Raw genomic sequence first — 13,361 nt, forward strand, 5'->3', positions numbered from 1 at the left:
GGTGTCCCGGGGGGGGGACCCCGAGTCCCGGGAGCGGGGGGGGTCCCGCCGTGCCCCGGTAACCCGGGGATTGGGGGGTGGGCGGGGGGGGCGCCCATCGGGAGGAGCTTCCCAGCAGCGCCCGGCCCCGGTAACCGACCGTCACTCCGGTGCCCCCCCCCACCCCCCCGGGGGGGGACGAGGCGGCGCTGAACGGCCCCGGCCGGGCGATGGCGGCGCCCCGGGGCGGCGGGAGCGGCTGCGGGCGCTGGCGCTGGGGCGGGGGGGGCTGGGGCTGGGGGCGCTGCTGGATCTGCTGCTGGGGGTGACGGGGGGGGCTGCGGCACCGGGACCCTCCCCCCGGCACCGGCACCGAGAGACACGTCCGGACTTTCTGAGTTGGGGTGAGGGGGGGGGGGGACGGGACGGGAACGGGGGGGGGGACGGGACCGGGGGGGGGGCTACGGGACTGGGGGGGGGACACGGGACCGGGGGGGGGGGGACGGGACTCGGGGCGGGGGGGCTATGGGACCGGGGGCGGGGGGGTGTCTGTTACCGGGGAGTCCAGGACTGGGGGGGTTCGGGACCGGGGGGGTCCGGGACTGGGGAGTTACGGACTTGGGGGGGGCTACGGGGCTGGGTGGGGGCTACGGAACTTGGGGGGGGGGGGGGGGGTCTGTTACCGGGGAGTCCGGGACGGGGGGTTACGGGACCGGGGGGGGGCTACGGGACTGCGGGGGGGAGGGCCGAGACCGGGGAGTCCAGGACTGGGGGGGTCCGGGACCGGGGGGGGTCCGGGAGCAGGCCGGGGCGGGGGGACACACACCGGGGGGGTACGGGAGCAGGACGCGGGGCGGGGGGACCCCGGGGGGGTCAGTGCGGGACCGGGGCGGGGTGAGCCGGTACCGGAGGGGGGGGGGGGGGGGTGTCCGGTACCGGGGGGGTGGGGGGTTGCCGCCTGGGGGGGGGGGCGCCGCCTGGGGGGGGGGCGGGGGGGGCCGGCGGCACCGCTCCTTTTCTGGGCACGTCGGGCCCGGCCCCCCCCCCCACGCGGGCACCGATCGCTGCGCGGCCATAAATGGGCTGCGGGCGCGCGGCCGCCCCCCCCCCCGGCGACACCGAGGGTGTCACCCCCCCCCGGGGACTGTCACCCACCCCCCGGGGACTGTCACTCCCCCCGGTGCTGTCACACCCCACCCGACACCCTGAAACCCCCTCCCCGGCATTTCTTACCTGCCCCCCCCCCCCCCCCCCCTTCCCAGTCCCTTCACCCCCCCCCCCACCCCGCTTCCCAGGCCACCCCCAACCCCCCCCCCGCACCCCCCCGTACCCCAATACCCCCCCAACGCCCACGTGACCCCAAGGCCCCCTCCGCAATGCCCCAGCTCCCCCCGCAGTGGATTCTCCAGTGGCTCGTATTGGGGTTGTGCTCCCCCCCTGCAGCCTCAAACTCGAGCTGCTCCCCAAAATCCAACCCCCCCCACACACCCCCGAGGTAAACGCCCCCCACCTCCCCACCGCGGGGTAACTGACACCCCCCCCCCCCCCATGGGTGCCCCCCCGCAGCGGAACCAGTGGCCGCTCGGGTGCAGGAGCTGCAGCTGCAGCGAAGTGACTTCGAGATCTTGAAGGTGATCGGGCGCGGGGCCTTCAGCGAGGTGAGGGGGGGGGGCCGGGGGGGGGGAGGTGACACGGGTGACAGTGGGGTGACACCACGGGTGACGGGGGGGTGACACGGGTGGCCCCGCAGGTGGCCGTGGTGCGGATGAAGGAGTCGGGGCAGATCTACGCCATGAAAATCATGAACAAGTGGGACATGCTGCGGCGGGGAGAGGTGAGGGGACACGGGGGGACACGGGGGGGACACACGGGGACATGGCGGGGCGGTGGGGACACGGAGGGAGGGGGATCCAGCAGGGACACGGGATGATGGGGACAGGGTGGCACCGACCCCAATGCCTGGGGGTGAGACCGGGGGATGACCCCGCAGGGGGGGGGGTGGGGTGTGACCCCGCTGCCACCCGTGTCCCATGTCCCCAGGTGTCCTGTTTCCGGGAGGAGCGGGAGGTGCTGGCGCGGGGGGACCAGCGGTGGATCACCCGCCTCCACTTCGCTTTCCAGGACCCCCAGTGCCTGGTGAGGGACACCCCCCGCGGGGACACCCCCTGGCTGTCCCCAGAGAACCACCCCCAGCGCCCCTGGGTGCCCCCAGGGAGCCCCTTGTCCCCCTGTCCCCATGTCCCCCTGTCCCCAGGCCACTCCCATGTCCCCGTGCCACGCCCCCGTCCCTGTGTCCCCGTGCCATGCTGTCCCCATGTCTCTGTGCCATGTCTGTGTCCCCACGCCATGCCTTGTGACATGTGTCCCATGTCCCCACGCCATCCACATGTCCCCATTTGTGTCCCCCTGTCACCCCCCATGCCACTCCTGTCCCCCCATCCTGTGTCCCCATCCCTGTGTCTTGTGTCCCCATGCCACCCCCGTGTCCCCATTTGTGTCCCCATGTCACCCCTGTGTCCCCATCCTGTGTCCCCACCCCACCCCTGTGTCCCGTGTCCCCACCCCATGTCCACGTCGCCATCCCCACATCCCCACGCCACCCCCGTGTCCCCATGTCACCCCTGTGTCCCCATCCCCATCCCATCCCCATGTCCCCGGGCCATGCCGATGTCCCCAAGCCCCGCGTGTCCCCCCCGCAGTACCTGGTCATGGAGTACTACGTGGGGGGGGACCTCCTGACCCTGCTCAGCAAGTTTGGGGACCGACTGCCGCTGGCCATGGCCCGCTTCTACCTGGCCGAGCTGGTGATGGCCATCGACTCCGTCCACCGCCTGGGCTACGTGCACCGGTGGGCGCGGGCTGGGGACAGGGGGGACAGTGGGGACATGGCACGGGGCTGGGGGACACCTGAGGGGGACAGCGGGGACGTGGCACGGGGCTGGGGAGATGGGGGTGTCTGGACATGGGGCAATTGGGGGACATGAGGAGGAGCTGGGGGACACAGGAGGGACATAGGGGGACAGGGGACAGGGAGGTGGGGACATGAGGAGGACCCGAGGGACATGGAAGGGACGTGGAGGGGACAAAGGTGGCGCATGGGGACATGGGGGATGTAGGGGCACAGGGGGGGTCACCGGCACATGAGGATGTGGGGGGCAGGTGGGGACATGGAGGGTCAGGAGGGCACACGGGTGATGTGAGGGACATGGGGGGGACTTGGGGGGGGGAATGCGGGGTGACAGAGGCCACCCCCCGCAGGGACATCAAACCCGACAACATCCTTCTGGACCGCTGGGGCCACGTCCGGCTCGGGGACTTTGGGTCCTGCCTCAGGCTGGGGCCTGATGGCACCGTGAGTGGGGACAGGGGACACGGGGACAGGGATGGGGGGACACAGGGACAGGGATGGGGGAACATGGGGAGAGGGGGGTGGGGGGAGACCTGGAGCTCAACCCTGCTATGAGTACCCAGAGAATCCCCTGCACCTGGCCCCGTGGCCCCTGTCCCATGTCCCCCTGTCCCCATCCCCCTGCTCCCATGTCCCCATGTCCCCACATCCCCCATCCCTGTGTCCCCATGTCCCCTGTCCCCACGTCCCACGTCCCCCATCCTGTGTCACTACGTCCCCATGTCCCCCATCCTTGTGTCCCCATGTCCCCACATCCCCCATCCCTGTGTCCCCGTGTCCCCACGTCCCCCATCCCTGTGTCCCGTGTCCCCCATTCCAACCTCCCACGTCTCCACCCCCCCCGCCCCATTCCCATGTCCCCCCGTCCCCCCCAGGTCCGCTCCTCAGTGGCCGTGGGGACCCCTGACTACTTGTCCCCCGAGATCCTGCTGGCGGTGGAGGACCCCGCCCGCTCCTACGGCCCCGAGTGCGACTGGTGGGCGCTGGGGGTCCTGGCCTACGAGATGTTCTTCGGGCACACGCCCTTCTTCGCCGAGTCCGTCCTGGAGACCTACGCCAAGATCCTGCACTTCCAGGTGCGGGGGGGGCACTGGGAGGGCACTGGGGGGCACTGGGAGGCACTGGAGGGCACTGGGAGACACTGAGAGGTGGCTGGAGGGCACTGGAGGGCACATGGGGGGAACTGGGGGCACTGGGATGTTACTGGGAGGCACTGGGAGGTTACTGGGAGGCACTGGGACATTACTGAGGGCACGGGGAGGTTTCTGGACGTTATTAGGATGTTACTGGAGGCACTGGGAGGGAACTGGGGGGCGCTGGGAGGAGACTAGGGGGTACTGGGAGGTGCTGGGATGTTACTGGGAGGCAGTGGAAGGTGACTGGGAGGAGACTGGGGGGCACTGGGATGTTACTAGGGGTCATGGGGAAGTTGCTGGGAGGTTACTGGGAGGCATTGGGGGGGTTACTGGGAGGCGTTGGGGGGGTTACTGGGAGGCACTGAGGGTGCTGGGGGGCACTGGAGGGTCACTGGGGGACACTGGGCGGTCACTGGGGGTTACTGGGGGGTCACTGGGCTGTTACTGAGCCGTTACTGGGCTGTTACTGGGGGGGCCACTGGGCCGTCACTGGGGGGGGTCACTGGGCCGTGACTGGGTGGTCACTGGGTGTCACTGGGGGGTTACTGGGGGTCACTGGGGGTCATTGGGGGTTACTGGGTGGTCACTGGGGTGTCACTGGGGGTTACTGGGCCGTTACTGGCAGTGACCGCTCGGCCCCGCCCCCAGGACCACCTGCACCTGCCGGACGAGCCGGACCCGACGGGAGGGGGCGTGGCCTCGGCAGCGGTGGGCGGGGAATCGCCGTCGGGGGGCGTGGCCTCTCCAGCGGGACCGTGCCCGCGGGTGCCGGCGGCGGCGCGCGCGCTCGTGCGGGGGCTGCTGTGCGCGCGCGAGGCGCGGCTGGGCCGGGGCGGGGCCCGCGACTTCCGGGCGCTGCCGCTGTTCGCGGGGCTCCGCTGGGCCGCGCTGCGCCGCGCCCGCGCCCCCTTCGCCCCCTCGGCCGGCGGCGCCGCCGACACCTCCAACTTCGACGTCCTGGACGACTGCGTCAGCCAGCCGGTGCGGGCGGGGCCCGGGACCCCCCCGGGACCCCCCCCGGGACCCCATCCCGGGAGTCGTCCCGTTCCCATGGCAACCCCCTTCTCATGGGACCCCATTCAGGACCCCCCCCCCCCCATCACTTGATCCCCTCCAGGACCCCCCCCGCGCACCATGGACCCCCCCCCCAGGACCCCCCTCTCAGCCCCCCATGAGCCCCCCCCCAACCCACGACCCGCCCCCATCACTTGATGCCCTCCAGGACCCCCCTCACGACACCACCCCCCCCCCCCCCCCAGGACCCCCCTCAGCCCTCCCATGAGACCCCACACACACACCATGGGACCCCCCCCCCTCCCCAGGACCCCCCTCGAGACACCCCCCCACACACCATGGGACCCCCCCCTCCCCAAGACCCCCCTCAGCCCCGCCATGAGACCCCCCACACACACCATGGGACCCCCCCCCCTCCCCAGGACGCCCCCTCAGCCCCCCCCATGAGACCCCACACACCATGGGAACCCCCCCTCCCCAGGACCCCCCCATGCCCCCCATGAGCCCCCCCCAACCCACGACCCCCCCCCATCACTTGATCCCCTCCAGGACCCCCTCCCCGCGCACCATGGGACCCGCCCCCCTCCCCAGGACCCACCCTCAGCACTTGGGACCCCCATCCACATCACCCCCCCCCAGTGGGACCCCCAACTCCCCCCCCAGTGCCCCCCCATATCTAACACCCCCCGCCCGTGCCCCCCCCCCAGGAGGAGCCGTGGGACCCCCCCGAGCTGGGGCTGCACCTGCCCTTTGTGGGGTACTCGTACGCCCGCGGCCCCCCCGAGTGAGCACGGGGGGGGGGGGGGGCACGGGGAGGGGGCACGGGGCGGGGGTTTGGGGGTGCAGGGGGCGATGGGGGGGTGTGGAGGGTCTCGGGATGGGGGGGCACACAGGAAAGGGGGGACTGGAGGTGACGGGGGGGCACGGGGGCTGGGGGGATCCCTTGGGGGGGCCCCAGGTGACCCTCCCGTTGTGTGTCCCCCCCCGCACTAGGGAGGAGGAGGAGGAGGAGGAGGAGGAGGAAGATGAGGACGAGGAGTGGGACCAGGACGTGGCCATGGAGCTGGAGGGGGACTGGGGGACCCCCCCGGAGACAGAGACCCCCCCGGACATGGGTCCCTCCCTAGCTCCGGGGGTCCCTCTGTCCCAGGGCCCCCCCCCCCCAACGGGCTCCCCCCCCCAAAAGGGGACCCCCCCATCCCAAGTGACCCCCGTCCCCACAGGCTCCCCCCCACCCCAGGGCCCCCCCACAGCGCAGGGACCCCCCTTAACCGGGGGGCCCCCCCCGCGGACGTCACCCCCGGGCACGGAGCCCCCCCGGGCACCCCCTGAGGAGCCGGTATGTGGGGCGGGGTGGTCCCGGTGTCCCGGGGGGGGTCCGGGGTCCGTGGGGGGGAGGTCAGTGCCCGGTTGGGGGGGGGCTCGGTGCCCCGGGGGGGGGGTCCCCGGGTCCGGGGGGGGGTTCTGAGCGGTCCCGGTGCCCCGGGGGGGGATCCTGGTGTCCCGAGGAGGGTCTCGAGCGGTCCCGGGGTACCGGGGGGGTCCCGGGGGAGGTCAGTGCCCGGTTGGGGGGGGATCGGTGCCCGGGGGGGGTTCCTGAGCGGTCCCGGTACCCCGGGGGTCCCCACTCAAGCGCGGTTCCCGCAGGCGCGGCCGGAGGCGGAGCCGGTACCGGAGGAGGCGAGGCCAGTCCTGAAAGGGGCGGGGCCTGTCCCGGAGGGGGCGAGGCCAGTCCCAGAGGAGGCGGGGCCAGTCCCGGAAGGGGCGGTGCCTGTCCCAGAGGAGGCGGAGCCAGCCCTGAAGGTGGCGGGGCCTGTCCCGGATGGGGCGGGGCCAGTCCCGGAGGGGGCGGGGCCTGTCCCAGAGGAGGCGGAGCCAGCCCTGAAGGTGGCGGGGCCTGTCCCGGAGGGGGCGGGGCCTGTCCCAGAGGAGACGGGGCCGGTCCCGAAGGGGGCGGTGCCTGTCCCGGAGGGGGCGGTGCCGGTCCCGGAGGAGGCGGTGCCGGTCCCGGAGGAGGCGGGGCCAGCCCCGGAGGGGGCGGGGCCGGTCCCGGAGCTGCGGGCGGCGCTGGCGGCGGAGCGGCGCGGGCGGGCGGCGCTGGAGCGGGAGCTGGGGCTGCTCCGGGCGGCGGGACAGGGGCTGGCCCGGTACGGAGCGGGGGGGGGGGCACCGGGGGGGGGGGTCACGGGAGGGGGGCACCGGGGGTCCCCACTTGACGCCCCCCCCCCCCCCACACCACCCCCCCCCCCCCCCGCCTCCCAGGCGCCTGCAGGAGGCCGAGAGCCGCAACCTGGAACTGGAAGCGAAGCTGCGGCGGCTGCAGAGCCCCCCCCTGGGGCCCGGCCCCCCCCCGCACCAAGGCAAGGCCCCCCCACCCCCCCGGGCCCTCAGGTCCCCCCAGGGGCCCTCTCCAGGCTCCCAAATCCTCTGGGGGGGGCCCCGAGTAGCCCTGAAACCCTCTCCGGGATGGGGGGGGGGATCAGGACCTCCCCCCCAAAAGGGTATTGGGGGCACACAGGACCTCATCCTCTCCCCAAAATGGGGTGGGACCCCCCCAAAAAGGGTATTTGGGGGGGTCCAGCCCTGATCCCCCCCCCATTTCCCTTGCAGGAGGCGCAGGGCAGCCCCCCGCCATCACAGCCCCCCCTGCGGACGTAAGGCTGGGGGGGTGCAGGGTTTGGGGGGTGGCAGGGTTTGGGGGGGGTTGGGGGGGGGTTTGGGGGTGCCTGACGCTCTCTGCTCTCTCCGCAGCCCGGCAGCGGGGGCCCCCCCCGGCTTTTCCGCTCCCCCCTGGGGGTGCCCCTGTCCCGCCACCTCCTGCTCTGGGCCCGGGTATGTCACTGTCACTGTCACCCCCCCCCCCTGCCACTGCCACCCCTCCCGGGGCTGGGACACCCCCCAGGGCATGGCCACCACCCCCCCACCGGGAGGGGACAACCGCGGCCACGCTGGCACTGTCACACACCCCCCCCCCGGGAAGTGCCACCTCCACCAGTGCCACCCCCCCCCCCGGGTAAATGCCACCTCCCAGCGTCACCCCCCCCCCCGGGCTGTGTCACCCAAGGCCCTGCCACCCCCCCTTGGGCACTGCCACCCCCCTCACCGCCACTTGTCACCCTGTCCCTGCACCACCCCCCCCGGGGCCACCCCCAAATCGGGGGGGGGTCCCCCCAATGAAGGAAGAGGAGGGGGGGGACACACACCAACTGCATGGGACCTGTGTGGGAGGGGAGTGACAAGGCCACCTGACCCCCTCCCTGTCCCCAGGTGCCCCCCCCTGGTGTCACCAAGGACTGCCTGCTGCTCTGCGCCGCCGGCCTGCGCCCCCCCGCCCACCCGGGGACCCCCCCCTGAGTGGGACTCCCCCCCCCGAGGGGGGACACCCACCCTGAGGCGGCCGGGCTCACCAGCAACCCCTCTTCTTGCACTTGACCCCCCTCCCCTTTCCCCACAGCGTGGGGGGGGCCCCCACAGCCCCCTGTACATAGCCCCCCCATAACCACTTGGCACAAGGGAGGGGGGACACCCAGGCGTCCGGCCCCCCCACCCCAGCGATGTGGGGGGGCTGGGGGGGGGGTGGTGTCACACCATTGCCCCCATGATCGGCAACGAGGGGCGGCGGGACCTGACACCCCCCCCCCCACGCCCAGTGGGTGGGGGGCACCCACCCCCTGCCTTGTGCCACCCTGGGGGGCCCCCCGGGGCCCCCCCCACTGCCCCCTGCTAGTAATTTATTTGTAGGGACGCCCCACATTTGCACTACCCCCCCCTTATTTATACCTCCCCAGTTTTTTGCCCCCCCCCCCCCCCCCCCCTCGATTTGTCCCCCCCCAGGAAATGAGAATAAAATGTTTGTGCAACCGGTCTCTGCAGGGGGGGACACGTGGGGACCCCAAAATGGCCCAGTTGGGGGGTGTCACATCCACTGTGTCCCCCCCCAGGCCTGGGGGATGTGGGGACAGCAGCGCTGTGTCCCCAGGTGCCACCCGATCTGTCCCCATGTCCCCCATCATGTCCCCAGTCTTTCCCTGTGTCCCCCTGTGTCACCATTGTGTCCCCAGTCTGTTCCTGTGTCACCCAGTATATCCCCAGTCTGTCTCTGTGTCCCCATGTGCCACCCAGTGTGTGTCCCCCCCGTGCCCATCCCGCACCCCTTGTTTCCGCCCCCGATGTCCCCACCCTGTCCCCGTCCCCAGACACGTCAGGACCCCCCCGAGTGCGAAAAGAGTCTCTTTAGTATAAATAAGGGCTGGAGCCCAGTGGCCCCGTGGCGCGGGGACATAAAGTGACAAAGGCACAGGGCGCCCCGCCGGCAGTGCCACCACCCCCCGGGGACGGGGGGCAGCAGCGGGGGGGGCGTGGGGACAGCAGCGGGGCGCCCGCCCGCCCCGGGGAGGGTTTTTTTGGGGTGGGGGGGGGCTCAGTAGTACGGGGACGGAGCGGTGGCACCCGCGGGGGGGGGGACACACACGTACGGGTGACACGGTGACGTTATACGACGGTGCCGCTGGGGGAGCCGCCGTTCTGCGAGGACAGGCCCTGCAAGGGGGGGGACACACACACATGAACACACTGGGGACCCCCCCGCGCTGTGTCCCCCCCCCACAGCGGTGTGGCACCGTGTGGGGGCTTTGTCCCCCCGCCAAAACCCCTCTCTGACCCCCCAGGCCGCTGTCAGACCCCCCCCATGTCCCCCCAAAGCCCCTCTCTGACCCCCCAGGCTGCTGTCAGAACCCGCCATGTCCCCCCCAAACCCCCCCCGACCCCCCAGGCTGCTGTCAGCCCCCCCCCAGCCCTCCCTGACCTCCCAGGCCACTGTCAGACCCCCCCAGCCGCCCCAAAGCCCCTCTCTGACCCCCCCAGGCTGCTGTCAGACCCCCCCATCCCCTCTCTGACCCCCCAGGCTGCTGTCAGACCCCCCCCATGTTCCCCCAAAGCCCCTCTCTGACCCCCCAGGCCACTGTCAGACCCCCCCAGCTCCCCCAAAGCCCCTCTCTGACCCTCCAGGCTGCTGTCAGACCCCCCCAGCCCCTCTCTGACCTCCCAGGCTGTTGTCAGACCCCCCCAGCCCCCCCCGACCCCCCTGGCCGCTATCAGACCCCCCCAGCACCCCCCAGCACACTCACGGCCTTGCCGGGCCTCGCCCAGGTGCAGATGAGCCCCTCCTGGCAGGCGGTGACGATACAATCCTCCAGGAAGAGCAGCACCGTCAGGCGCTCGTGGGCGATTTTCTTGCAGACGAGGGGCTCCAGCAGCGGCACCTCGTGAATGCGGGGGCACAGTGCCGTGCCCAGCACCTTGGCCGTATCCAGCCGCCCCCGGCAGGCGCCGGCGCCAGGGGGTTTCTCCCCGCTTCGGCTGATGTTGCCCAAACTGTGATAACGTTTGTGTTCCTTTTCGGGTCCCTTCCGTTCCTGGAGCGTCAGCGTGGCGAAACGGCCGACGCTGAGGGCCGGGGGGACGTCGGGGGGGGGCCCGCGGGCCGAGCCCGTCCCCGCCGGCTGTGGGAGGCTGTTGGAGCGGGAGAGCGAGCGCGGCAGCCCCGGCGCGGGGACGGCGGCGTCCACCGAGCCGGTGAGGGTGCGGGTGCGGGGCAGCGAGGGCCGGGGGTAGAGGACGTCCTCGGTCAGGTCCCACAGGCAGAACTGCGTGTCCTGCCCTGCCGAGCCGAAGCGGTAGGTGACAGCGGGGGAGCGGCGGACCAGCGGGTCGGGGGGCTCGTCCTCCTCCTCCTCGCCCCCGCTCAGCTCGGCGGGCTGGGGGGTCTGCGCCGCCCCAGTGAAGGGGTCGAAGGCCACGGCGTTGACCCAAGACTTGTGCCCGTGACCTCGGGCCACCACTCGCCCCTCGGCGAAGGACCAGACGGTCACCAAGTCGTCCTCGCCCCCCGTCACCACATAGCGCCCGTCGGGGCTCCAGCAGACGCAGAGCAGCCCCCCGAAGTAACTCTTCATCATCCCCTGCAGCAGCATGGAGTCGAAGTGGAAGACGCGGAGGCAGCCGTCCTGGCTGACGCAGGCCAGCGAGCGCCCGTCCGGCGAGAAGGCGAACTCGTTGAGGGCCCCCTCGCCCACCGCCCACTTGAGGAGGGGGTTGCGGGGGGTCTTGCTCTTACAGGCGAAGACGCTGAAGCCTTCGCCCTGCGTCAGGAGGTTGTACTGGGGGGCTGCGGCCCCGCAGGGCTGCTCGGCGTCGTACAGGTAGAGGTGGCCGCTGGCGTGGGAGGCCAGGAAGAGCCGCTCCGTCTCCGGCAGCCATTTGACAAAGGTCACCTTCGTCTTGTCGATCAGGCGCTGTGGGGTGGGGAAGGGGGGTCAGGATCGGGCCCCCGGGCAGGGCCAGGGACACAGAATGGCAGCACGGGGCAGCCCCGGGGGCTTGCCAAGGGAAAAACACGAACCGGCGGGTTTGGGGACAGAAATGGGGACGTTTAGTGACAGGAGTGAGTGCGGCGGCACAACCCTGGGGTGTCACTGAGGGCAAAGGCCGAGCTGGCACATCTGGGGACAAAAACTGGCACATTTGGGGACAAAAATGAGGACGTTTAGTGACGAGTGAGTGCGGTGGCACAACCCTGGGGTGTCACTGAGGGCAAAGGCTGAGCTGGCACACCTAGGGACAAAAACTGGCACATTTGGGGACAAAAATGGGGATGTTTGATGACACGAGTGCAGCAGCACAACCCTGGGGTGTCACTGAGGACAAAGGCCGAGCTGGCACACCTAGGGACAAAAACTGGCACATTTGGGGACAAAAATGGGGATGTTTAGTGACATGAGTGAGTGCAACGGCACAACCCCGGGGTGTCACCGAGGGCAAAGCCCGAACTGGCACGTTTGGGGACACCAATGGGGATGTCTGCGGCCACAAGCGAGGGCTGAGGCACAGCCCTGGGGTGGCATCACTGGCTATTCGGGGACCCGAATCCGTGTCACGCGCCCTCTTGCCGAGGGCGAAGCTGGAAACAGGATTTGGGGACATAAAACGGCACATTCGAGGGCAAAGCTAAAAAAACGGACATTTGGGGACCCGACTGTCCCCTCCCAGCCTCACCTCCTCGTTAAAGAGTTTGCTGGTGTCTTTCTTGACAAGGTCGAGGTACTGGACCTGCCCGGCCGAGAAGCCGACCAGCAGCGCGATGGTGTCGGCAGCGGCCGTGAACTGGTTGAAGTCGTGGCAGGTCGGCTGCGTCCCCTTGTAAATGCGCTTGTCGATGGGTTTGTGCAGGTCCAGCGACTGCGGGGGGACACGGGTGTCACCGAGGGGGGGACACACACCCCCACGGTGCTCCCGGGAGGGTCTTCGGCACCGTCACGCTGGCCTGGGCCAAAAACCCCCTGGGCCCGGCCCCGGTGTCACCACTGTCCCCATTAGTGATGGCTCCTGGGAGTCTTTGTCACTGTTACCGGCCCCGGTTGTCTCCAGCCCCTCCAGTACCGGCCCTACGACCCCTTTAACGGCCCCGGTGTCACCGTCCCCCACGGGCACCTGCCAGCGCCGTGGTCCCCAGCACCGCCCGGCTCCCTCCCCCGCCCGAAGGGCCCCAGTTCCCCCGTTACCCGGCGGCTGCCGCGACCACCGGAACCGGCTCCGCCGTAGAAGTAGAGCTCTCGGCCCAGGTTGAAGCAGACCCGGCTGCGCTCGGCAGGGCCCCCCGGCTCCTCGGCGGGCGGCAGCGCCAGCCGCACCATGGACAACCGCACGGGCGGCAGCGCGGCCGGGCCCGGGGCGGCGGCGGCGGCGGCGGCGGCGGCGGGGCCCGGTCCGGCGGCGGGCGGGGAGGGCCCGGGGGCGGCGGCGGGCCCGGCGCGGGCCCGGGGCTCGGGGCCCAGCAGCCGGTAGGAGCCCTCCCGGGTGCGGAACTGGCTCTTGAGCTCCAGCGGCTGCGCCGGGAGCGCCGCGGGGCCCTCGCCCGCCCCCGGGGCCGCCGCCGCCATCTTGCCGCCGGAAGGGCGTCCCCGCCCGCCGGAAGTGCCCCGCCCGCCGCCGCCGCTGCCATGGCAACGCGCTGAGTCATGACTGGCCACACCCCCTCGGGGGTCAAAGCCCCGCCCAGGACCCACATAACCACGCCCCCTCGCCATTTATGAGCCTTTAAGTCCCGCCCCAGCCCGCACAAACCACGCCCCCGGCCGTTTACTGCCGTTTAAGCCCCGCCCTTGCCCGCACAGCCCACACCCCCAGGCCATTTATGACCATTTAAGCCCCACCCCTGCCCGCACAAACCACGCCCCCCACACCATTTATGGCCGTTTAAGCCCCACCCCTGCCCACACAGACCACGCCCACACACAATTTATGGCCGTTTAAGCCCCACCCCTGCA

General features: G+C 71.7%; 2 protein-coding genes across 2 annotated transcripts; one reads left to right on the forward strand and one right to left on the reverse strand.

The window, feature by feature from the left end:
* Positions 1-236: 236 nt before the first annotated feature.
* DMPK (DM1 protein kinase) lies at positions 237-8,886 on the forward strand. Its single transcript, XM_074857380.1, has 15 exons — positions 237-383; positions 1,546-1,637; positions 1,730-1,813; positions 2,020-2,115; positions 2,679-2,827; positions 3,238-3,331; positions 3,763-3,963; positions 4,672-5,004; positions 5,745-5,821; positions 6,031-6,376; positions 6,685-7,184; positions 7,300-7,397; positions 7,648-7,691; positions 7,789-7,869; positions 8,305-8,886. The coding sequence occupies exons 3-15, from the start codon at positions 1,745-1,747 to the stop codon at positions 8,389-8,391; spliced, it is 2,175 nt and encodes a 724-aa protein (XP_074713481.1). The 5' UTR covers positions 237-383; positions 1,546-1,637; positions 1,730-1,744; the 3' UTR covers positions 8,392-8,886.
* Positions 8,887-9,254: 368 nt separating this feature from the next.
* On the reverse strand, positions 9,255-12,990 carry DMWD (DM1 locus, WD repeat containing). Its single transcript, XM_074857378.1, has 4 exons — positions 12,597-12,990; positions 12,091-12,273; positions 10,164-11,330; positions 9,255-9,576 (listed from the first exon to the last, which is right to left on the reverse strand). Exons 1-4 carry the CDS (start codon positions 12,972-12,974, stop codon positions 9,529-9,531), a joined length of 1,776 nt encoding a protein of 591 aa, XP_074713479.1. The 5' UTR covers positions 12,975-12,990; the 3' UTR covers positions 9,255-9,528.
* Between the last annotated feature and the right edge of the window lie 371 nt (positions 12,991-13,361).

The sequence above is a fragment of the Strix uralensis genome, unplaced genomic scaffold (assembly GCF_047716275.1).
Source record: "Strix uralensis isolate ZFMK-TIS-50842 unplaced genomic scaffold, bStrUra1 scaffold_131, whole genome shotgun sequence".
NCBI classification, from domain to species: Eukaryota; Metazoa; Chordata; class Aves; order Strigiformes; family Strigidae; genus Strix; species Strix uralensis.

Bases quoted from the DNA above. Each gene is read 5' to 3' on its own strand.
- DMWD (XM_074857378.1), bottom strand. From the start codon at position 12,974: ATGGCGGCGGCGGCCCCGGGGGCGGGCGAGGGCCCCGCGGCGCTCCCG. The intron at 11,331-12,090 runs GTGAGGCTGGGA...CCCACCCCACAG, and splicing joins GCAAACTCTTTAACGAGGAG to CGCCTGATCGACAAGACGAA. The intron at 9,577-10,163 runs GTGAGTGTGCTG...CCCCCCTTGCAG, and splicing joins GGGCGAGGCCCGGCAAGGCC to GGCCTGTCCTCGCAGAACGG.
- DMPK (XM_074857380.1), top strand. From the start codon at position 1,745: ATGAAGGAGTCGGGGCAGATCTACGCCATGAAAATCATGAACAAGTGG. The intron at 6,377-6,684 runs GTATGTGGGGCG...CGGTTCCCGCAG, and splicing joins GGGCACCCCCTGAGGAGCCG to GCGCGGCCGGAGGCGGAGCC. The intron at 7,398-7,647 runs GCAAGGCCCCCC...TTTCCCTTGCAG, and splicing joins CGGCCCCCCCCCGCACCAAG to GAGGCGCAGGGCAGCCCCCC.